Source organism: Pinus tabuliformis, chromosome 5_2 (genome assembly GCF_031772625.1).
Source record: "Pinus tabuliformis cultivar Carrire ecotype Pingquan chromosome 5_2, CPIR1, whole genome shotgun sequence".
NCBI classification, from domain to species: Eukaryota; Viridiplantae; Streptophyta; class Pinopsida; order Pinales; family Pinaceae; genus Pinus; species Pinus tabuliformis.
In genome coordinates this window covers 98,645,932-98,670,246 of record NC_142306.1, presented here as the reverse complement: position 1 = coordinate 98,670,246, position 24,315 = coordinate 98,645,932, and the positions used below count along the sequence as shown (strand labels likewise).

The 24,315-nt window shown below is 39.9% G+C and overlaps 1 protein-coding gene across 4 annotated transcripts in view; it reads right to left on the bottom strand.

The window, feature by feature from the left end:
• LOC149157700 (rhodanese-like domain-containing protein 11, chloroplastic) overlaps nucleotides 1–23,669 on the bottom strand; it is a 239,420-nt gene extending 215,751 nt beyond the window's left edge. For 2 of the 4 annotated variants that reach the window (XM_089435964.1, XM_089435963.1), the window contains exons 1-2: nucleotides 23,235–23,657; nucleotides 22,976–23,053 (exon numbers count right to left, since the gene is read on the bottom strand). In XM_089435964.1, the coding sequence (XP_089292090.1) occupies nucleotides 22,976–23,053; nucleotides 23,235–23,423 (267 nt within the window). In that variant the 5' untranslated portion in view covers nucleotides 23,424–23,657. Of the gene's footprint in view, nucleotides 1–22,975; nucleotides 23,054–23,234 lie in introns of all 4 variants that reach the window. The other 2 variants (XM_089435966.1, XM_089435965.1) reach the window with 2 other exon arrangements.
• Nucleotides 23,670–24,315: the final 646 nt, after the last annotated feature.

Below are 24,315 nucleotides of genomic sequence, written 5' to 3'. Positions count from 1 at the left end.
TGCCAACTTTCTTGACAAATAAAGTTGCATCATCAAGATCAAAATGTTTGAAATTGAGTTTCAGAAGATGCTCAGTCAGTTTTTCATACCAGGCTCGCGGTGCTTGTTTGAGGCCATACAAGGACTTCACAAGTTTGCATACTTTATGTTCATGTCCTTTCACAGCAAACCCTTCAGGCTGGGACATAAAAACATTCTCTTTTAGATCTCCATTCAAGAAAGCAGTTTTTACATCCATTTGATGGACTTTCCAACCGTTCTGAGCTGCTAGTGCAAAGAGTGTCCGGATGGTAGCCCATTTTGCTGTGGGGGCAAAAGTCTCCTCATAATCGACCCCTTCCTTCTGTGTAAAACCTTTTGCCACAAGCCTAGCTTTGTGCTTGTCAAGTGAGCCATCAGCTTTATACTTGTTCTTGTAGACCCACTTGCAGCCAATTGGTTTGGTTCCTAATGGAGGATCAACCAGCTTCCAGGTGTCGTTCTTTATGAGGGCATCATACTCCTTTTGCATCGCTTCTTTCCATTCATCATGAGAAGCAGCTTCTTTGAAGGAAGTTGGTTCAAAATCTGTAGACAAGTTCAATTCACAATCATAAGAAACATCCATATCAACAGGTGAATTAGAGTCATCGACATCACCTCCATTTTGCCGGTTTGAATTTCTGGTTCCCGTCTTTCCAACTTCATCAGGATGAACACTTTCAAGTGTATTTGTCAGCCACTTTGGGGGACCTTTCTGAGATGGTCCAAGTTGCTCCGTTAATTGAGTTGGGACTGAATCAAGATTGAGTCTCCCAATTCTATCAATCACATCACTTAAAGCATCATCCGTTGTTGAAGTTTCATGCGGGGGAGGGTGTTCTTCAGAAGAAGATTCCACATGTTGATCTAGTATAGGAATCCCCCCTTCAAGATGTGGAATCTGATTATCAAATTCTTGAAATGATTTTGCTTTTGCGAATCTATCCAAGCGATCAAGTTGCCGCTCAACAACATTGTCAGTTTTGGATGATTCAAGGAAAATTACATCTCTAGATACAACAAATTTCTTATTTACTTCATCATAGAGGCGGTATGCTTTGGAGGTGTTTGAATACCCCAAGAAGATACACTTACGACTTCTAGCACCAAGTTTGTTTCTATGTACCTTTGGTATTAAGGCATAACAGGTGGAACCAAAGACCCTGAGATGCTTTACCGAAGGAACATGTCCATACTACATTTCATATGGAGTCTTGTTTCTTATAGCATTAGATGGACATCTATTCTTTATATATGCAGCACATAGAGCAGCATCAACCCAAAACATTATCTTTACATTCTTGAAAAAGAGCATGGATCGTACCATATTTAAGATTGTTCTATTCATTCTTTCAGCTACACCATTCTGTTGGGGATTATAAGGCACAGTTGTTTGATATTTGATCCCATGTTGGCGAAGATAGTTTTCAAATTCATTTGATGTGTATTCTTTTCCATTATCAGTGCGAATAGACCCAATATGAGATTGTGCATCATTTTCAATCCATTTATGAAAATTCTTGAATGTTTGAAAAGCATCAGATTTGTTCTTCAATAAATAAACCCAACACATTCTGGTGTAGTCATCAATAAATGTCATGATATATTTATTTCCATTTGCAGAAGGAATAGGCATTGGACCACATAAATATGAATGAATGAGTTCAAGCTTCCTATGTGCTCTTGAATGTGAATCATGAAAAGACTGTTTGCTATGCTTTCCTAGAATGCAAGCATCACATTGCTTAAGTTTCCTGGGAATTGTAGGCAAACCAGCAACACCATTTTTCTTCAACAAGCGGGGACTGTCATAGTTCAAATGTCCAAATCTAGCATGCCATAATAAACTTTATGGAAGTGTACCTTCTTCATGATGAGAATTGTATGAGAAATGTTGTGCATGAGCAGAGGTTCCTTGCAGCTTGATAAGCCTTTCTTCTTCTATTCCCCTCATGACAAGTGAGTGGTTAGATGCTTTTCTTACCTCAAGCTTGCCATCAAACATATGAATGGAGTGACCTTGCTGGCGGATGTGGACCAGGGACAGCAAGTTTCTCTTCAGTTGTGGGAGATATAGAACATGATGCAGAAGAAAGTCTGGAAGACCAGGCAGTTTAAGCCTGATTGTGCCAAGCCCTGATGGCTTGATTTTTTATTGATCTGCAAAGTATACTGCTCCACAAACATTATCAGTGAAATCTTCAAAAAAATCTTTTCTATGAGTCATGTGGCAGGTTGCTCCTAAATCAAGCAACCAATCATTTTTCCAAGAATCAAGTGAAGCATTAAATAGAACTTCATTTACTCCAATGTTACATTGTGCCACAACATAGTGAGCGGATTCAGGTGCTTTACCTTTGTCTGTATCATCAGCTTTACCTTTCTGTTGGTTTCTTTTCTGCTCAATTTTGTCCCATGGTAGCTTGCATGTAGAGGCATCATGTGATCCATTACTTTTGCAGCGAATACAATGCAAATCTGCCTTTTCTCCTTGAGAATGTCTACCCCCCTGCCTCTGAAATATCTTCCTCTTCATCTTCGTCCACCTCTTCCTCTTGTAGAATCTTGAGTAGGATGCTTTTCTTTATGAGCAAGGCACACAGTCTCTTCAGAAGATTCAAGGGTTGTCTTCTTTCCAAAAGCTTTCTCTCTTTCAGCAAACTTTTTCACAAAAGAGTCAAAGGTTATATCTTTGAGATTTCCATTTGCTTGCAATGACTCAAGATAATTGGAGTAAGTAGGATAAAGTGCCTTGAGAAAAGCAATAAGAGGAATATCCAGCTCAACCTTAGTGGATTTGATATCATGCATTATAGACTTTACTTCAGATGCAAGAGCAAGAGGATCATTATTTTGCAGTTCAAGAGTGAAGAGTTTAATCATGAGTTGAACAACTTCAAGTGCAGAATGTGAGTCATAGAGTTCTTTCAGCTTTTGTAAGGCTTCAAAGGCAGTTGAATATGACGAAATATGGCGACTCACCTCTTCATTTACAGATGCTGCGATTAATGCATAAGCTTTGTTGTTCTTGTTTTCCCAAATGACGAGCTCTTTGTCTGAGGTAGGCTGTACTGGGTCATTGTGTCCTTCTCCGACACACACTCTTTTCCACAACTCATTGAAGATGAGGGTGTGTTTTATCATCCGGGACCATTCAGGATAGTTCTCCTTGCCAGTGAGAACTATTCCCACCATGGATATGATTGAATGCATTCTGTAAAAAAATTATTTCTACTGATAGAAAAATATTTCTGCCAATATACAGTAAAATTGTACTCAAAAGGGCATTCTCAAAAGATTTCAAATCCACCATGTGACCCACATAAATCCATCATTATATAAATCCACCTCATATAAATCCCATAAATGTCAGTAGTTTTATATACCAAAAAATAGTGGCCTGGAATCCTTTATATATATATATATATATATATATATATATATCAGTGTTATATATATATATATATATATATATCCAGTGTTATAGAAAACACTGCGACACTGTCTGTGGGAAACGATTTTGGTTGTTTATTTCATATCACAGTGAATAATCAATCATTCACTGCGAGCTCTACAAAGTCGGAGCAGCAACGGCATCACAATTTCGACTTCTTCAAAACTCAATTAACATATCAGCGCCCAAAACTCAATTATAACATTATATATGTTCAAAAATTCACTAAGTTAAAGGTCCTTGTAGCAAAATGACTGCAGGAAAAAGCTACGTTACTGGTCCTTGTAGTCTCAAGATTATTGCACACAAAACGCTTCTACAGATCTGAGTCAAAAATAAAATAAGGTAATTTTATTTTCCAAGTTCAAGTGCCAGACTTCATAGATTTCAAATCGGATTGCCTTTTATTTCTTCGCTCAACAGACTTCAAATCGGACTTCCTCTTAACTCTTCGCTCAGCAGAATTTAAATCAAACTGCCTCTTATTTCTTAGCTCCACAGGGTAAACGATTTAAAACTATTACAAAGCATCGAACCAAGCCCCTCGCAGGTTCGAACCCTGCTGTTGACGCAAATGAGGATCTAATGAGTAAAATAAGGTAATTTTATTTTCCAAGTTCGAGTGCCAGACTTCATAAATTTCAAATCGGACTGCCTTTTATTTCTTCGCTCAACAGACTTCAAATCGGACTTCCTCTTAACTCTTCGCTCAGCAGAATTTAAATCAAACTGCCTCTTATTTCTTAGCTCCACAAGGTAAACGATTTAAAACTATTATAAAGCATTGAACCAAGCCCCCACGCAGGTTCGAACCCTGCTGTCGATGCAAATGAGGATCTAATGAGTAATCAGAATAGGTTCTGGTGGAGATGCAGTGAAGCAATTCATGCAATGGAGGCGACAGGTGCAATAACGCCCTCTTTACAGGAGACAAGGAAAAAAATACGCCATTTCAAAAACTTCAACGCACAGGACAGTGCTTATTTTATGTCAGTACAGCGCCCCCTTTTTTTGAAACGTTTATGAACAGTCAGACAGGATGGACAGCGTTGGATAGTGGAGCAGTATGGGCAGTATGGACAGTGGGGCAGCTACCATGTCAAAAGCAGCTAATTTTATGGAGGAGTTGCTCAGCTATATGGAGAGCAAACAGGGAGTTACAAGGGACACAAAGGCTAAAAAGAGCTGGCTCTGATACCATGTCAGGCCAGGCAGTAACTCCACAAAGCAAAAACTGATTCGTCTATTTTATTCCATCAGGTAGGTCTATTATATACATGAGGGAGAGACTGTTCAGTTCATCTCCCAATGACTATTCATATTTCTCATTTATTTATTTACATATATTTACCCAATCACAAGGATTAGGTGTCAACAGAGAAGTGTGTGCTTCTCTAATTATCTTTACTCTTTCAGTTTGTGGAATGCATAACTTTCCAAAATGATACAAGAGTTCGTCCTTAACATGATAATCCAATTCTTCTACTTGTTTGCCATGACTTAAAGTTGCATATACATCTTTAAAATCTATATCTTGAGCATACTGTTCAATGTAGCTTTCATGCAATACTGAATTATGCTTAAGTATAGTGGATGCATTTATGATTGGTCTGGACAACATATCTGCAACTTTATTGTGTATGCCCTTTTTATATCTGATGACAAGGTGAAACTATTGTAAAAAACCCATCCACCTATAGTGTCTTGATTGCTGCAACTTAATTTGTGAGTGTAAATATTGAAGTGGTTGATGATCAGTATGTATAACTGTCTCTTTGCCCATTAGATAATGTTTCCACTTTTTCACACTTTGTACTACATATAATTCCTTATCATATGTGGGATAATTAACTACTGCAAAATTAAATGTCTGAGAATGATAACATATGGGTTTACCATGCTGCATCAACACTGCTCCCATGGCATAGTCACTGGCATCGGTTTCAATCTCGAATGGTCTTTGAAGATCAGGCAATGCTAGTACTGATGTACTAATCTTTTCTTTTAAGGTGTCGAAGGCTTTCTGCTGTTTGCCTCCCCACTGAAACACTTTGTTCAATCATGTTAAAGCATGTAAGGGAGCTGCAATCAGGGAAAAGTTAGAAATAAACTTTCTCCAATACTATGCTGCTCCTAGGAAACTTCTAACTTCAGTAGCAGATTTGGGTTTAGGCCAGTTTACAATGACTGCAACCTTAGAGGGATTTATTTTCAATTCACCACCCCCTACAATATGACCCAAATAATTCAAAGATGTTTTGTCAAATTCACATTTTGAGAACTTAACATAAAGATTTTCTCTTTTCAAAACATCTAGAGTCTGTTTTACATGCTTCAAGTGTTCTTCCCATGTTTTACTAAATATAAGAATGTCATTTAAATATACAATGACAAAATTATCAATAAAAGGCCTGAGTACATCATTCATTATTCTCATGAAAGTAGCAGGAGCATTAGTTAAGCCAAAAGGCATAACTAACCACTCATACAATCCCTGCTTTGTTTTGAAAGCAGTCTTCCATGCATCTTGCTCTGCAACTCTGACCTAATGGTAGCCACTATGCAAGTCCAACTTGGAAAAGTAAACAGCTTCTTTCAACTAATCTAATAGATCATCTATGCAAGGAAGGGGATAACGATTTTTTATCGTTATCTTATTCAGTGCTCGGTAATCAATGCACATTCTCCATGAGCCATCTTTCTTTCTCACCAAGACAATTGGAGATCCACATGGTGATGTGCTAGGTCTTATGAACCCTTTCTCGAGTAGCTCCTGTACTTGCTTCTTGATTTCTGCATTCTCTAAAGCGAACAACCTGTACATTCCAATGTTAGGCAATGGAGCATCTTGCTGCAAGTTAATATCATGTACTATTTCCTTTTTGGGTGGCAGACCTTTAGGTTCTTGAAATAGTATATCATATTCTGAAACAACTTTTTCTAAATCAGCTTGATGTTTAACATTACAGCCTTCAAATACATTGGTTTTATCAGGTTTCTTTTTCCTTTACAACCATCAGTAAAATTGTTTGCATGAATTTACAATTCTTTTCATCTACCCTGAGTTTATGAGAGTTTAATTATCCTTGAGTTTATGAGCTCTTACAATATATTCAATTCCATCTTTAACGAGCTGATACTTGTTTTCTGCCCTATAGAAAATGGCTTTTCTATCATACAAGTAAGGACTTCCTAAAACAATTCCACATATATCCAAGGGAACAATATCTAACTCAACCTCATCTACAAACGCTGACCCAAAGGAAAACCTAAGTTTACATTGTCTAGTCACTTGTAGCTTTGCTTTATCACATAATCAACCTAATGGATATGGTTTCTTGTGAGGTGTGGTTAGTAATCCCAACTTTTTTACAATTGCTTCAGAAATTAAATTTACTTGTGAACCACTATCAAACAAAGTATCAATCTTTTGATGCTTGGAAATAACTCTAATATGAAAAAGCTCATGTCTTTTCCTCTCATTTTCTTCATTATCAATAGATTGTGCAGAATTACTAGTAGATGCTTCAGAATTTTTACCTTTTATACCTGTGGCTATGATTGTTGTTTCAACCCCTGAGTCTGACCCCAAATCTTTTTGAATAGCTACAGCAGTCTTCTTCTTTTTGCCATCGTACTTCTTGGGTTTCAGCTCTGAATGCAGAATCCAGAGATGTTCATCATCATGCCCATCCTTCTTGCAGTGAGTGCATGAAGGTTTAGTCTTTTGTACAGCATTTGCCTTCCTCTCTTTCCATTTCTACTTTCTCTTTTCCTTGTTCTTGCTTGCAGTGGGTTTTGGTAATCCCCCAACTTCTGGGTTCACATTCTTGCCTCTAGCCTCTAGATGTGTAGCCTGAACAGATACCTCATCTATGCTAGTGGGATTAAACATGAGAATGGTATGTTTTAAATAGTTGTGTAGACCACTTATATACTTCAACAAAGTTTCAGGGGAATCTAAAGAAATTCCTATAATTAAAGCTCTTTTCCTAAATTTTTGGGTGTAACTTTGTACACTTTGCCCTTTCAATTGTCGAAGAGTTTGCCAACTCATCATGGCTTGCTGCATATAAGCTAGTGGGTAGAACTGTTTTTTAATTGCAGAAACAAATTCACTTCAGACAGAAAGAATTTTACCATGTTTCTTCATGTCAGCTTGTGTCCTGCCTTCCCACCATACCAAGGCAGTGCCTCCAAGGTGTAGGCTGGCCAGCTGAATCTTACTACTATCTGAATCAATGCTCTACACCCTGCAATACACATCAATCTGTCTAATCCAATTATCCAGCTTCTCTGCATTCAGAGCTCCATCATATATCGACAAATCAAATTTAATATCTAATTTAATCAAAGATGTCTTCTTTTTATTTTCAGGGCTATCAGAAGGTGTGGGAAACTTTTCTTCTTTCCCTTTGCCTTTAGAATGGTCATTGAGGAGAGATTCTTCTGCTCCTTTATCTTGTTTGGAGTTTGATGAATCTTCATCTCTACCTTTCTTAAATTCTCTATACATTTCCTCTACCATGGCTCTCATGGTCATGAAACTATCCATGAACTGGGGGTTTGATTCCAATGGACTTTCTTCGTCCATTTTCCTCTTAGGATAGACTCTTCCAATTTCTGGGTTAATTTCAACCAACTCTCATTCTCCTAATTTAAGCTTTGATCTAGTTAGCATTCAACAAAAAAAATCCAGCACAAGCTTGTCTAACCTTAGCAACCTAGGGCTATGATACCACTTGATCTGGAATTGATCTAAGACAAACAATTAAGGTATTACAGACTCATGTGTATGGATATGCCTATGTTATTTTATGCAACGGATCGATAAGATTGCGAAATACATAGACACTAAAGCAATTAGAGAAAACATAACAGGCAAACATGTAAACACAACAAGTTTAATAAGGAATTCACCCAATACTCCTGGGCTACGTCTCCCGGTCCAGCCTTCAATGGTGGCCTCTCTATTATGTTTTCAAAAGCAAAGTTTTTACAACAGTGAGCTCAATTTGAGTCTCACACAGCAGATATGAATCAGCAAGACTGTACTTGGATCCCCCAAGTCTCTAGAGTACACAGACTCTACTTACTGAAACTCGACCTCTATTGGTCACAGTAGTATGAGCCCAATCTGAGACTCATACATGACAGGCATATACAGAGGAGTTCACTTGAACCTCTCAAGCCTTCTCTGGAGTACACAAACTCTCTGACTCTCTCTGGCTCTGTCTGGCTCGATGTTGCCTTTGCTTCTGCAGGTCAGCTCGGCTCCTTCTTTCTGCTCTTAGCTTTCTGTGTCTAACTAACTCTGCCTCTTTCTCTATCAGTTCGTGGCTTTAAAGCCAATCTGCTTTCTGACTGTTCGTTTCCACTTCCCGGCTTTCCAGTTTCCCTGCCTCTATCCGTCTAAATCCCTCTATTCGGCGTAATCATCACTGTATAACGCCTCACAAGGAGGTGGCCACCTATTCTGTAACGGATGAGTGTGTCAGGTTCATTGGAAATGTTTGAACGACCATTTTGTCTGTTAACTCCAAGAATGCCCGCAAAATACGAATCTCTGCCAACGCATCGTCCATATCGAACTTCAAATCCTTTACAATTCTGCCTGTTGACCTTGTCAAATCCGGTCATCCATCGGAACGCGTCTCCGCCGTTGATCTGGGGCCTCCAGATCCAACGTCATCGTTCATATCGGGCGGATAAGTAACATGACGTTTACCCGTCCGATGTGAGTGGTTTTCTCTCTCTTCTGTCGGACGCGTGGCACCCCTTGTGTGGCATCGGGCGGGACTCGGTTGAAACCGCTTACCGCTCGAAGCCCTTCTGATATTCTGTCGGTTTTTGTGGGACCCCGCCTCTGATGGAATCGGCGCAATATCCGTTGCATTTTATAACTTTTCGAGTCCGGGCACTCGGGGCTTTTCCTTCTTTGAGGGGTTTGCCCAGCGATACGCATATCAGAATCCACCCCCATTTCTCGAAAAGACCTCCCATTTTGCTAATTCGCGACAACGCGCGTTACCATGGGCCGACGGTCTGCGCTCTTGACCGAGGGTCCACGTTGCTCTACACTGATCACAAATTGCAACTGTTATGAGGAAATCTCTGATAAGCTTGACCTTTATAAGACTTTGAAACTTTGGCATAATTTTAAGAGTTCATGAAAACTTAGAGAGTGTTCTAGGATCCAATTTGGATCAATGGTGCAAGTGTGGAGTCGGTAGGGCATGGTGAACGAGGTGCATCATCCTCATCCAAAGGTAGAACACGAGCAATCAATGAATGGTGGTGGGGATCCATGAAGTGTTGTCTGCTATGGTGGAGACCCCTGGCTCTCAACATTCACCCTATAAGTGCCAATGTGACCCTCTGGAAGGCTTGGACCCCGTATAGGGAGACCAAACCCCAAATGGAGACCCCCCTACAATTCTGCATAAGATCCAATGCATCCCCTTGCCCTCCAATACAACAAATCATTAGATTAATCAAGTAAAAGAGCTTACAAATCATAGAATTAATTGGGCACTTCATGATGGCATGCCCTTCCATAGTGGTCTTTGGCATGTACAGATGTCTCCAAGCTCGATAAGGGGGTTAACCAAGGAACCTATTAGGTGGTTTCAGCCTTTAAAGAGGGTGACATGTCCACGGTACATCCATCAATGAGTAGGTGGCATGTGATATAGTGATGGAATGGAGTAGGGATCAGGGGAAAGCTCCAGTGTTGATTTGGCGTAGCATCGGATGTGCTCTAGGCCTCAAATTTTGCAAAGAGGCTTGAGCAATTCCAAAAAACCCAAAAAAGTTTTGGGAAATTCCACCTAAAAACGATTTTATTAAAATAATTAATATTTTTAATGGAGTTCCCATGTCTAAACTTAGGAAAACAAATGGAGACCCCCCTACAATTCTGCGTAAGACCCAATGCGTCCCCTTGCCCTCCAATACAATAAATCATTAGAGTAATCATGTAAAAGAGCTTACAAATCATAGAATTAATTGGGCACATCATGATGGCATGCCCTTCCATAGTGGTCTTTGGCATGTACAGATGTCTCCAAGCTCAATAAGGGGGTTAACCAAGGAACCTATTAGGTGGTTTCAGCCTTTAAAGAGGGTGACATGTCCACGGTACATCCATCAATGAGTAGGTGGCATGTGATATAGTGATGGAATGGAGTAGGGATCAGGGGAAGGATCTAGTGTTGATTTGGTGTAACATCGGATGTGCTCTAGGCCTCAAATTTTGCAGAGAGGCTTGGGTAATTCCAAAAAAAAGTTTTGGGAAATTCCACCTAGAAACAATTTTATTAAAATAATTAATATTTTTAATGGAGTTCCTATGTCTAAACTTAGGAAAATTAAAATATTAATGGGTATTAATCTAATTGTGGGTGTAACTTCTAGAAGAAGACGAAGATCAAATCAAAATAATCTTAGCCTTTGATTAGGAGTTAATCTAGGTCGTTGGTTGTCCAACAGAAAGATATAAGAAGAGGCTTGAGGGTCATTTGGAAAACACATCGAGAGATCAAGAGATCGAAATTCTGAAGTGAGAAGTTCTCAGAAGGAAATTCTAATCGAGTAGATTTCTTGCAATAGAGGGGCAGAGATAGTTGGGTTGGAGTATCTTCTCTGGAACCTCGAATATTCAGCAGAGAGGCAAAGAAGCACTAGTGGAGGCAACACAGACCCAGGAAGGATTGACGTTGGGCCAGGAAGGCCCATGCAATGCTTGACGCAGAGCCAAAAGGGTCGGCGCAGAGGCAAAGTTGTCTTCCAGCAGAAGTCTAAAATTTGTCGGGGAGCTGTCGGATCAGCAAGAAGGGTTGACGTCAGAGCTCCAGGAGGCAAGGAGACCTAGCGCAGAGCTGACGCAGAGCCTCAGAGAGTTCCATGCAAGCCCACACAGCTACTGCGAAGGGGCAACGCAGTTGTAGTCGAGGATAGTCAGTTCAACTGCCGAGTAAGTCGGTATTTGCCGAGTGGAGTGAGGTAATCTCACTAAGTTTTCTGCCAGTGTCTTTTTCTCCGTAACTGGATTGCCAAAAGGGCATCTAGAGTTATATTCAGAACTACTGCTTAATAATAAACCCTCAGAATTGTTGCACCAATTTTCCCGCATTGGGTTTTTCCGGGGACATTTGTCCAAAAATAACGGTGTCTATGGCGTTGTATTTTCTTTCTTGCTCAGTATCTTGTTTCCGCTTATAATTTAGTTAAGTGAAGGCTGCAGTGTATGTATTATGATATTTGTCGTAGGAACTGCAAATAATTTATTGGAAGAAATTTAACAAATAGGAGTAATATCATCACTTGTTGCAGTAGGAGTTCCTGTTGTGGAATTTTCACATGGTATCAAAGGTGCTGGTGAAGCAAGAAGAGCAGAACCAGTAGATCTAGCGCTAAGCAGAAGAAGGGAGTTCGAAAAAGCTGCAAGAAGCAGCAGTTCGAAACCCCAGAAGGTTGACACAGTTCTAAGCTGGGAAGGTAGATTTTTGAGGCACTCTCTCTCCAAGTGAGTCGACGAAAAGAAGGACTTCCAGTTCGAATTTTTGTTAGGGCAAAGGGAGCAGCGCTGAAGCCTCAGCGTGAGAGCGCTGGTGGGACGCAAATTTTTAGCAGGGAGATTGTTGGGCTGAAAAAACGTTAGAAGAGAGAAGAGAAGCACTTTGAGGGAAGCTTTCCTCAGCAGACTTGAGAAGTTTGTTTTCTCATTGGCTGAGCAGCAATAATGAGAAGCAGAGAGGATATTTTCGACATTTTTGGCAGATATGGACACCAGTGGCTTGAGGGATCAAGACAGGTTGGACGGAGCATCCAACTACGATATCTGGAAGGCTAGAATGTCATTCCTTCTAGATGAGCATGCCCTCAAGACATATGTCGACAGTGTGGTGGTTGTACCTACGGATGCAGATCCGTTGAAGAAGTATAGAGTTGAGATGGCGAAGGTCAAGAGGATGATCCTAGATGGAGTCAAGGATCACTTGGTGTGTCACGTTGCTAATAGAGGCACTGCTAAGGAGATGTGGGATGCCTTGGCACGTTATATCAGGGATCTTCCAAGCCGCTGAAGATGTACTTGGAGCAAAATCTGAGATCTGCTCAGATGCAGAAGGGAGAGCGTGTGGATCCATTCCTCACGAAGCTGAAGGAAACCCGTGATGAGTTGTCTGTTGCAGGGCATACACCTTAGGATTCAGAGTTGGTTAGACTAGCCCTCCATTTTGTCTCAGATGAGCAGCAAGTCTTTGTCCAGAGTATCCTGGGCAGAACAACATTATCGAATTGAGATAAGATGTGGGCAGCTCTAAAACAAGAGGAGTTGAGGAGATACTTGGTCAAGGTCAAACTTGACAGAAGCAACAGCAGCAGTGGGTCGAAGCCCAAGGAGGAGGAGGATAATGCAGCCCTTGCATCGAAGGGACAATAGGAGCAGTGGAGACGTAAGAAATACGTCTCGAAGATAAAGTGCTTCAGGTGTGGTGAGATGGGTTACTACGCTACCCAGTGTCCTCTCAAGAAGAAGGACAAGGATGAGAAGCACAATCTGAAGGCTACGCCTCTGAAGATCAAAGAGGAGGAGTTCGCCATGACAGCCAAGATACCTCTAGGAGTGAGGTGGGTTGATTTGGAGTTGTAGTTCGAAAGAGCTACAGATGGGCAGGATCCTTAAGGAGTCCACCTTTCGGTCAATACCTTGCTACGAGAGCCCAGTTTTTTGGTAGCAAGATGGACTAGTGTCGGATGGTGCCAAGGAGTGTCGGAGAGACAGTGGCAGTGGCTAGGAGCGCTAGAGTCCGAGCAGCACAGAGCAGAGTTGGCAGCAGCACAGTAGATTCATAGGGTCAGTGCAGATACTAGCAGCAGTCAGGCTTCAGCATTCACGTGGTATCATACTGAACACAGTTAGTTCAATTATTTTGGATGTTTTTTCGTTGCTATAAGCAACAGGTTGCAGTGTAGTAGCAGTTGGCAGTGGCAATGCTAGTAGCAGCACAAATGTAGCACTTGAGAGGGAGTTGTAGTACGGATGCAGTGTTGACAGTGGCAGTGTCAGCAGTAGTACAGTTGCAGCAGCAACACAGTAGTTGGTGGACAGCATGTCAGACATCAACAAGGCAGAAGACAATGCTTCAGAGTTAGAGCAGTGTGCAGCCACAGTATATTGCTAGACCACATTCCTCACTAAGAGGGAGTGTTGATTTGGGGTAGCATCGGATGTGCTCTAGGCCTCAAATTTTGCAGGGAGGTGTGGGCACGTGTAGTCCAAAGAATCCAGAAAGTGTTTTGGGAAATTCCACCCATGAACGATTTTATTAAAATAATTAATATTTTTAATGGAGTTCCTAAGTCTAAACTTAGGAAAATTAAAATATTAATGGGTATTAATCTAATTGTGGGTGTAACTTCTAGAAGAAGACGGAGATCAAGCCAAAACGATCTGAGCCTTTGATTAGGAGTTAATCTAGGTCGTTGGTTGTCCAACAAAAAGATATAAGAAAGGGCTTGAGGTTCATTTGGAAAACACACCGAGAGTTCAAGAGATCAAATTTTTGAAGTGAGAAGTTCTCCGGAGGAAATTCTGGTCGAGTAGATTTCTTGCAATAGAGGGGCAGGGATAGTTGCGTTGGAGTATCTTCTCCAGAACCCCGAATACTCAGTAGAGAGGCAAAGAAGCATCCGTGGAGGCAGCACAGACCGAGGAAGGATTGACATTGGGCCAGAAGGGCCCACGCAGTGCTTGACGCAAATCCAGAAGGGCCAGCACGGAGGCAGAGCTGTCTTCCAGCAAAAGTCCGAAATTTGTCGGGGAGTTGTCGAATCATCTGGGAGGGTTGACGTCAGAGCTCCAGGAAGCAAGGAGACCTAGCATAGAGCTGACGCAGAGCCTCAAAGAGCACCACACAGGCCCACACAGTTACTGGGAAGGGGAAGTGCAGTTGTAGCCGAGGATAGTCAGTTCAGCTACCGAATCAGCCGAGATTTGCCAAGTGGTGTGAGGTAATCTCACTAAGTTTTCTGCCAGTGTCTTTTTCTCTGTAACTGGATTGTCGAAAGGGCATCCAGAGTTGTATTCAGAACTACTACTTAATAATAATAAACCCTCAGAGCTGCTACACCGGTTTTCCCGCATTGGGTTTTTCCGGGGACATTTGTCCAAAAATAACACAGTCTATTGTGTTGTATTTTCTTTCTTGCTCGGTATCTTGTTTCCACTTATAATTTAATTGAGAGTTGCAGTGTATGTATTACAATATTTGTCGTAGGAACTGCAAATAATCTATTTAAAGGAATTTAACAAATAGGAGTAATATCATCAGTTGTTCCAATAGGGGTTCTTGTTGTGGAATTTTCACATCAAGGCCACATGTCATGGTACACGGGTAGCTATGATGAGAGAAGCCCCCACTTGGGTATATGAGTGTAGGAGGGAGCAAATCATGGCACATGAGTTACCCCAACCTTTGTTTTTCCACCCTTCTTCGTATGCCTTTTGCCTTTAATTGATTTTTCTTTATAATTGCTCGAGGCTCCAGGAGATGAGAGCATGAAGTGTAGGCTATAGATACCCCCTTTTAAGGTGGGGCAACTCATTTCCCACTAGGGGTTGGGACAATCATGGGTTCCTTAGTGTGAAGGGGGCTCATCTAGGGCCCATAGGAACCAAGGTGATGGCCATGAATGAGGAGTAGAGCCCATGTTTGGCTTTTGCCCACGTGCTAAATTTGTATGTCCCGACCATATTTTGCATTTTGTGGTACATTTTCTATTGTAAGTGGCCCAGTTATGCCTTTTCTTTTCTTTTTAGCTACATCAACCTTCAGGCATCGTTCCAGGCGACCCAAAGTGTGGACAAGGGGAGGGGGAGGCTAACCCTATGTGGACCCAATGAACACGTGGACTCGGATGGGAAAAGTGATAAACGGGGTTAAAATGAGTGGAAGGGAGTGATGTATATGGTGTCAGGAAGCAGGGCCACGCAACCAAAAACGAGATTTCCCATGTAGTGACAAGCCTAAAGCTAATGGTCGGTAAAGGAGATCCCACGGGACTTGGATACAAGGCTAACCACCAAATCGGGCATAGGAGACAAGAATACAGAACAAGAACACTCTTTCTGCCGAATCCCCCCACCAATCCATGCCCAAAAGTTCCCATGATATGTAAACAAAATTACTCAACTAAGTCAATGAAAAGCCATACCTTTGGGGTCGGGAAGCCACCTTCAAACATACGATCATAACAGATGGGTGAGGGACCACATGGTTGGCTCAGATGGCGAAGACAATGGCACATCGAGCTATCTGGTGGCTGCAAAGGGTTGTTGCCTGCCGGTTGAGGACCATCTAGGAGAAAAAAATTCTCCTATGCATACTACTCATAGGTAGTGAGTAACAGGGTGAACCACAAAGAGAGAAGGTAATGAGAGGGTGGTCAACTAAGAGAGAGGGGGAGATAAAGAGGTGTTGGTTGTAAGGCAACAAAGCTTGGTTAGACAAGACATCATTGAGCACACTAGAGCCACCACTATTAGAAATCACTGCTCTTGGAAAAATACTCAATATACTCTTGCTAAAAATGCCACAATATTAGGGGTGGCAGGAGCACAAGGGGTGATTCTTGGCCCCGATGGAAAATTGAGACTCAATATGCTTGGGGACTAGGAATAGAAACCAACAATCAAGAAAAGTTGAAGTTGTAACTAATGTCGATCTTCATAATGTAATGTAAAACTATCATTGATGTATTTATTATATTCATTATTATATTTATTTTTGGTTAAAGCATGTTCTTCATGCTTATAGAGTCAAAAAGAATTTATTATGAGTCAAAGAAAAATGTACTTGAGTCATGTCCCATTTCAACATTTGTAAGAACAGAATTTCTGAATTTTATGTTGAGTCAATAAGTCCACAAAATGTCAAGTCAGCCCTCCTTGGAACAAGTCAGCCTAGACCTCCAAAATACAATTCTTTGACCTCCTGGATAGCTATATATAAGAAGCAAGTTCAACCCTCTTGGAGATCATTCAATCACACAACAAGATGTACATCTGAACCATACAAAGGAGAACAAGGAGCATAAGTCAAAGGAGAGAGAAAGTATTTTGTTGACTGAAATTTCTAATGTGGATAACTTGCACATGTGAGGACAAAATTTTGTGTACAGGCCGAAATTTTTGTGCAATTGCAGCCCTGAAATTTCAAGACCGAAGTTTCAGGAGTTTACCAGATTTGGGACGGTTTGACCATCGTTGACTTTGACATTGGAGGTGACTTGGAGGAGGGTTTGACTTGGCATTTTTGGTGGCAGTTGTGGTCTTGGGCTCAGTCTTGGATATCTCATTGTGATCTGATTCTATAAGAGAAAGATTGTTGGAACTTGGGTTTTCCCCCTTGTGGGATTCTGCCCTGGCTTGGAGCCTAATTTTTGTGTCTCTTGTCTCTTTGCTTTTCTTGAAACACTGAACATTTCTATAATTGTTTGATAAAGAACACTTTAGTAATAGAAAGACATTAAATATTCACAAGTAATTATCGAGACAGATAAATCAAGCCTAACCTCACTATACTTGATTTCTCAACATGGTATCAGAGCTAGGAACAAGGTCCAAATTCATCTCTGAAATTGAGCCAAGATTATGAAGGACGTATTCACCAGAAGTTGAGTTTGCAAGAAGACTTTCTCTATGGTTGGTAGTAAAATTCCTATTAAAAGACCTTGAACAGATCTAACAAGGGCCAAAATGTATTTGTTATAGAAGGATCGAAGATCCTAGATTGTTGCTACAAGCCTAGAACAGGCTGAGAATTAGGAAAGCCTCAACTCTGAGCTTAATCTAATATGATCCAGGTTCTTGTGAAAAGCAGTGTAATGACCCCTCTGGGCTCCTTTTAATGAAGAATAAACAAAAGAATAGTTTGAATTCCTATGACAATTTCCTATGATATTCAAGCTTACTGTAGCACTGTGGCATGTGAATTTCTCTGTGGCACATTATGGTATACGAAACTCTCTATGGCACACTTTTCTATGGTCAAGCAAGTTTTCTATGGCATCATATTTTCGATCTATCTGTCTGTGACATCACATCACTGTAGAATCCAAATTACCCATTGCAACTTACTGAGGTAAAAGACTGAGACTTTATAGTTGATATCTGTGACATAGCAGATTTGGTGACAAATTAAGGTACTGTGATCTATCTCCCTGAAAGAAGAAATATGATTCAAAGAAATCCAAAGTCTGTGGAAGCATATCAAGCTTCATCTTTGTGTTCTAGAATCCAAGTGACATCCAAATTTGTGGAAAAATAATCAGTTTGAGCATGGAAGAGATATATGAAATAGTAAGTCAAATCTCTGTGATAGAACAATAACACTTCAAGAATTGAACAAGGTCTGGAAAAGAGGCTCTCTCATAATCCCTCTAAAGTTGTAAAGGCATCTGAGTTCTCTCTGAAACATGGCATCCGAATTAAAGTTGTAGCATATCTAACATACCTCTGTGAAATTCAAGCTCATTATGGCAACATATCTCTATCTGAAGTTTACTATGACATTCAAGCACTATATGTCAAAGGCATCCAAGTAAACTCCTGTGATTATACTGTTCTCCTATGCGAAGAAGTATATATTCATGAAAGAAATCGAAAGTTTGAAACTATCTCTTGAAAGGTATCTAAACCTTCTGTGGAGGCATCTGAACCTTCTACGGCACAATGGTTTACAAAATTCTCTATGACACTGTGAAAACTAGATCGTTCAAACAGCGCTAGTACTGCCAAGGCGAAATCATTGTTTTACAAATGTGCAGTCACAAGTTTTAAGCATGAAACAATACATGGTATATCCCCTAGATACGTAATAGTACGTAGCATATTCCTGAGGCATGACAAAAACAGTGCAAAGTATGATACATCAAAATCTAAAGATGAAGATGACATAAAGACAAACAATCTTTGAACTGGATCCCTATGATAGAAAGACTACAAGGATGGACAAAAGAAGATCTAACTCTTGAAGATGACAGAAATGGCATCATGCTGATGTGAGGACAAGGTTGGTGAAATAGGTCCAAGTTGAAGAGGGAGCTGACCTCCCTCAAAAAGATAAGTACTCTACATCTCCTTTCTTTAATTGCTATTGTTGTTATTTTTTCTATGCACTTTGCTTAATGATATTTTTTCTTTCATAGTCTTTTAATACATTAGTTTTTGTAGCATCGGATGTGTTCTAGCCATGAAATTTGGTGGAGAGGCTAGAATGCATGAGATCTCCAAAACCCAGAAGTCGTTTCTGGAAATTCCACCTAGAGATGATTTAATTAGATTATTAATATATTTTTTAATGTTTCCCAAGTCTAAACTTAGGAAAACTGGTTAATTAATCATAATTAACTAAGTCAATGTGAGAATAATTTAAAAACTCGAACGGATCAACTTCAAGATGATCCTAGCCCTTGACTAAGTTTTAATCTTTGTCGTTGGTGCTCCAACAGAGGATTATAAGAAGAAGTAGATGGGCACTTGGAGAATACACCATAGTCACTTGGAAAATTTGATTTTCCATAGTAGCAGTCAGTTGTCGAAAAGTTCGAGCTTCAAGAGGAAGTAGAGACAGTGAGGGGCAGGGATAGTGAGGCTGGAGGAACTTTTCCAGATCCTGCGAGTGCATTTGCAGAGAAGCCGAGATTTCTCCACGAGGTTGCACAAAAGCAACGTAGAGCATCAAGAAGGCAGTTCGATTTGTTGCGAAAGAAGACATTTTCAGTTCCATAGGTCGGGCAGAGGCTCCATAGTGTCGGAGAGACATTTTCCCAGTCAGCAGCAGGCAGGACAACTAGACTAGCAGTCAATTCAGGCAGCAGTTGCAGCAGGCAACATCAAGTTGATGCAGAGCCTGCGTAGACCCAATTGGATGGCTCGCTTTTCAGAGGCAGTCCAGTGTCAGAATTTCCTAGAGTGAGCGTAATTGCCCTCTAGATATTTTTGCTAGTATTTTCTCTGCAATATAGTCAGATTTTGGCATCCATATTATTGTACTCAGAATTTCTCACTGTTGCATAATAATAAAACCCTCAACTACTGCATTGGTTTTCCCAAGTTGGGTTTTTCCAGGGAATTTTGTCCAAAAATAACAGTGTTATTTTTATGTGCGTGTGTGCTAGATTTTCTCAATTTCCAGCGCTATTTTTCTTCTGCAATATTTATTTGTGAAAATCACAGTGTGAATTATTTGGTATTTGTCGTAGCAAACTAAAAATAAATTGTTAAATAAATTAACAATTAGGAAAATAATTTCTAGTTGTTGTGATAGATGAAATTTTCACATGGTATCAGAGCGTGAGTGATCAACCGGGAAGCTCAAAGGTGGAGGAAAGAATTTCGATGTTCAAAGGGAGCAACAGGCCGAAATTCCTAGAGGTTGGTTCATTGACAGGCATGCCGAATTGTTGGAGCAGAAATTCGATTTTCGGTTGCAGAGTTGTAGGAAAGTCGAGTTGCCCGAGATAGTGATTCCAACAGTCAAAGAGAGCAACAGCAGCTCAGACTTTCACTGAGCAGATTTATGGTTGGACGCAAGTTTTAGTTTCTAATGTTGAGCAAATTTTGTCTATATCTAGGAAACTAGATTCTACTAATATGCATCTATTTAGAATTATAGGCAAAGAATGCCATACGCATAGGTTGCATATGTACTAGACATCAAAAAGTAGGATTATGGTGGAAATGGATGAACTATGTTGAGAAATCTAGGGGCAGCTAGATTAGATGATTTCTCTTACTTTGATAATTGTTTGTGATGTTCTTTTACTTAACTTGAGGTACTTGTTATTAACTTCTTCTTTCACTTGATTATTATTGTGTTCTCTATCATCAAATAGCTACCAAACAATGAAGATCAAAGAGACAAGAGGGCACAAAATGTAGGTTGCTAGTCAGGGCCAAAACCTCTCCTCTTGAGAGGAAAACCCACAAGAATTCTCTTCTTATAGAATCTTCAAATGACGAATTCCAAGACCTAAGACCCTTGACAAAGACCCCTCCAAGACCAAGTCAACCTTCCTTCTTGATGAGCTTTCCTTACACAGCTTATAGCAACAAACTTTGACCTTCCAGCAACAGCTTTGACCCCAACAACTTTTCCAGCAACAGCTTTGACCCCAACAACTTTTCCAGCAACTTTGAGCCCAATAACTTTTCCAGCAACTTCGACTACAACAACTTTTCCAACAATTTCGACCCCAACAATTTTCCCAACAAATTTGACCTGGCAGCTTCAAAATTTCGTTGCACATAAAAGAGAGAGAGAGAGACCCAAAAATTTGACTTTAGATTCCTTCTTGAACTTCAATTGCCTTAGGACTTTTTCTTTTCTTTAGATCGAACTATTTTTATTGCTTCTTCATATGCCTTGGATGTGTGTTCCAAATGAGGTCGAATGCCTCTTATATATAGGCTTTCCAAGGGTACGAATTGCCTCCATGAGGCCGACTTGATCTTTCATGTAGGCTGACTTGTTGCAACTCGTTGACAAGGTCTTGGAGGGTCTTTTATGACTCAAATAAATTTCTTTTACATAATACAAGATGCCCAAAGGGGTCTTACATGTATGACAATGACTCTTTTGACTTCATAATTCTATGACAAACCTAGAAGCACTCAATGGGTGCTTGACCTACAAATAAATTTACCTTGAGCATGAAACCCATGCATCAAGAATGAAAATAATAAATTTATTTTCGCTTTTCATCAAATACATAAAATCGTAATTACAATAAACATTAAGAAGACCGAACCTAGTTACACATTTCAACACTATGTAAGTGTTTTGGCCCAAAAACCAGATTTTGTTTTTTATAGAAATCTTCTAACTGTTCCTTTGAAAGAAAAAAAATGCCACAATATCTTCATGTTGCACTTCTTCTCTAAAAGTGCCACAATCTAATGAGAAAGTAAATTGGTGGTTCTTCCTCATTGTGAAAAATGACCTCCTATAACATTTTTGTTTGTTTGTTTCAATTAGAATATTTTCTTTGAAGGAAGTGGGGCAAGGGGTGGGGAAATGGTGTTCAAGGCATATCCAAGGCAAATCCTAAATGGATCCATTGCTTGGTCGAATACCAATTCTTGGTAGATTCTTAATGTACATGTATCTAATGCATATCAAACAAGATGTGTCAAAGGACTGGCTGGTCCAATTACATGGTTCTTTACATATTGTAATTTTGCCTTGAGATTTGAAGACAGGCAAACAGTAATCAATATTGTCAGAGATTTTAAATGAAGGTCCAACAAGGATGTCGTAGGTTACTATGGATGGTCCAAAGTCAATGGTGTGGTAGTGTAAATGAAGACAGGCCCACAACTAGACGTCTTGACTTCTAGGATCTTTCCCACATTGCTATTAGCAGTGTGCTGATATATTGGCAATAATTGTTGTAATGGTTGTATTGTGTCTTGCTACTAGGTTCAATGTATAACAAGTACCCTAATTGTTTATATCTTAAGAAATCCTACCCTACAACATTCACTCCTATCCTGTAATACTATCTATTAGTGTTTATCTTTAAGCCATGTGTCAAGTGTTTTTTGGAATAAATATTCAAGAACATGTTGTTTGTTCCTTTTCCTAAAATACTAAATTCAATATTTTGTTTTTTCTTATCATAGTGTAGGACTTAAATTTTGATGTTCAGATGCATAATATAACTGTGCTAGATAACATTTAGAATCTGTGAAGGAGGTGGAGGAAATTTATACCAATATCTGCGAATGACAATAAAAATAAAAAAGGTAAATGGGTCTCAAAGTACAAAGGCAAGTAAGAACAACGAAAGGATAACAAAACCATCTTCCACCTAATAGGCTTAACAAAACGAGAAGGGTATAGCCTGAAAAAATTGAAAAAAAAAGAAGTTGGACAAGCAGAGATAAGTACAAAATGGGGGCAAAGAGATGGAAAGACTTCTCTAGTCCCCCCACCACCAAAAATATCATCAAAGATAACAAGTTGATCCCTAAGAATGCTTCTGAAAACGTCATAACAGAATGGACTGGGCTTGTAGTCTCCGCGGCAAACCCTGGGGAAACCTCCCCGTCAAAGATGAGAGTGACTTCACCTGCTGCAAACGAACAAAGACTAAAAAAGGAGAGAGAAAAACAAACAAAATAATAGCATTTTCCATCTCTGAATTGGTAGCTTCGACAGACTATATTGTCTGGATGAAAGCATGCCCTGACTTAAAATCCTAACAAGCTTGAGTAAAGCTAAGCACCGCCTTATGTTTGGTTGTCATTCTTTGCCTCATTGTATCTATATCCATAACTTTATTTGATTGAGATTCTCAATCACATTTGGTGGTTGCAGTAAACTTCAATTACAATTACATGAAGGATTTGACATTTTATCACCATAAAGTTCAAGGTAGCTCTACAGTTGGAGAAATAAGAAGAGCTTTTGAGTTAGTGTATCCAAGTACCTGAGCTTCCCATCTTTTTTGTGCAGCTGCCATCTCCTTCATCTGCTCTGCCAAATCGCGAGCTTCCATTCTTGGCACCTGGTAATATCGCAAGATAGGTTTTCAAAATGTACATTCGTTGCGTCTTTTACCTCGAACAATTAATATCCCAAATTATTCCAACAGAGTAAAAATTATTGCTTGAAAACATTGACAGCAAGCTACTAAGGTTGTGAAGGCACAAGCCAATGACACTCAATAATAAGTTAATTCAACTGACCTGGACTACACTCCTACATGGTTTTGCTGCTGTTGTTGAGGTAGTGAAGGGTACAAACGATGGGGCAAAAGACGACATCTGGGACAACTTCAACTTTGTGGCCAAACCTCTTGTTCTACATTTTTTCGGCTGTCTACTCATCAAGGTGGCGGTGGGCACCGTGACTTTGGGTGTGATTATTGCCTCCATGGTTGTGGAGATATTGGTGGCGTTACTTTCTCAGAACATGAGCCAGCAAAGAACTCAGATTATTTCGAGAGTCTCCCGCTCACGTCTATCATAACCGTAGGTATTCATTGTCTAGTGCAGCAGGTTTGCATAATTTCTTATCTCGACTCCATTATAGGAAAGTATATGGATATATCCGGGAGGTTTGCATAATTTCTTATCTCAACTCCATTATATGAAAGTATGTGGATATATCCGGGATATGACGGGGTCGCCAAAGCGAAGTTTTTCCCCAGCTACATCACGTAGGTGTATCCCTAATAACGCTAATTCAAGAGGAGTTTGTGAGGGGTATAAACACAGTGATTTAAATTTAAATAAATTTAAAAGTTTCTGAAGAAGAAAGAAAATTTATTTTAACGCGCGTGAGGTCAAAGATAGTTTATGGAACAGATTGTTTCTTCATCTGCTTGATGTATTCGGCTCTTTTTCTGTGAAGCTTCAAAATAAATGCTCCTAACGTCTCGACAAACCCCTCGCTAAATATATTATCCCAAGAGCTCGATGCCAGCATATCTTTATAACTTTCCTGTTGTCTTTGAAGGCCTCACATTCTTAAATGAAATGTTTTTCTGTTTCCACTTTTCTGAATGAACAAAAAATGCATACTCTTTCCTCCCACATTTCCTTTGGCCTTTTCCAGTGCCCTGTTTCACATCAGAGTTGATGAAAATTAGTCCTTAACTGAGCAATAAGAATTTTGGCTCTCCAAGAGATATTGGTCTCTATGTATGCTTTTGGTTGATGACTATGAGTGGGATTAAACACTACAATATAGTAATTTTTCTTTCTTCCTAGCTCCTTATCCCAAGTACGCTTGTGGAACTTTTCCATAACAAAAGCTTTTATCTCT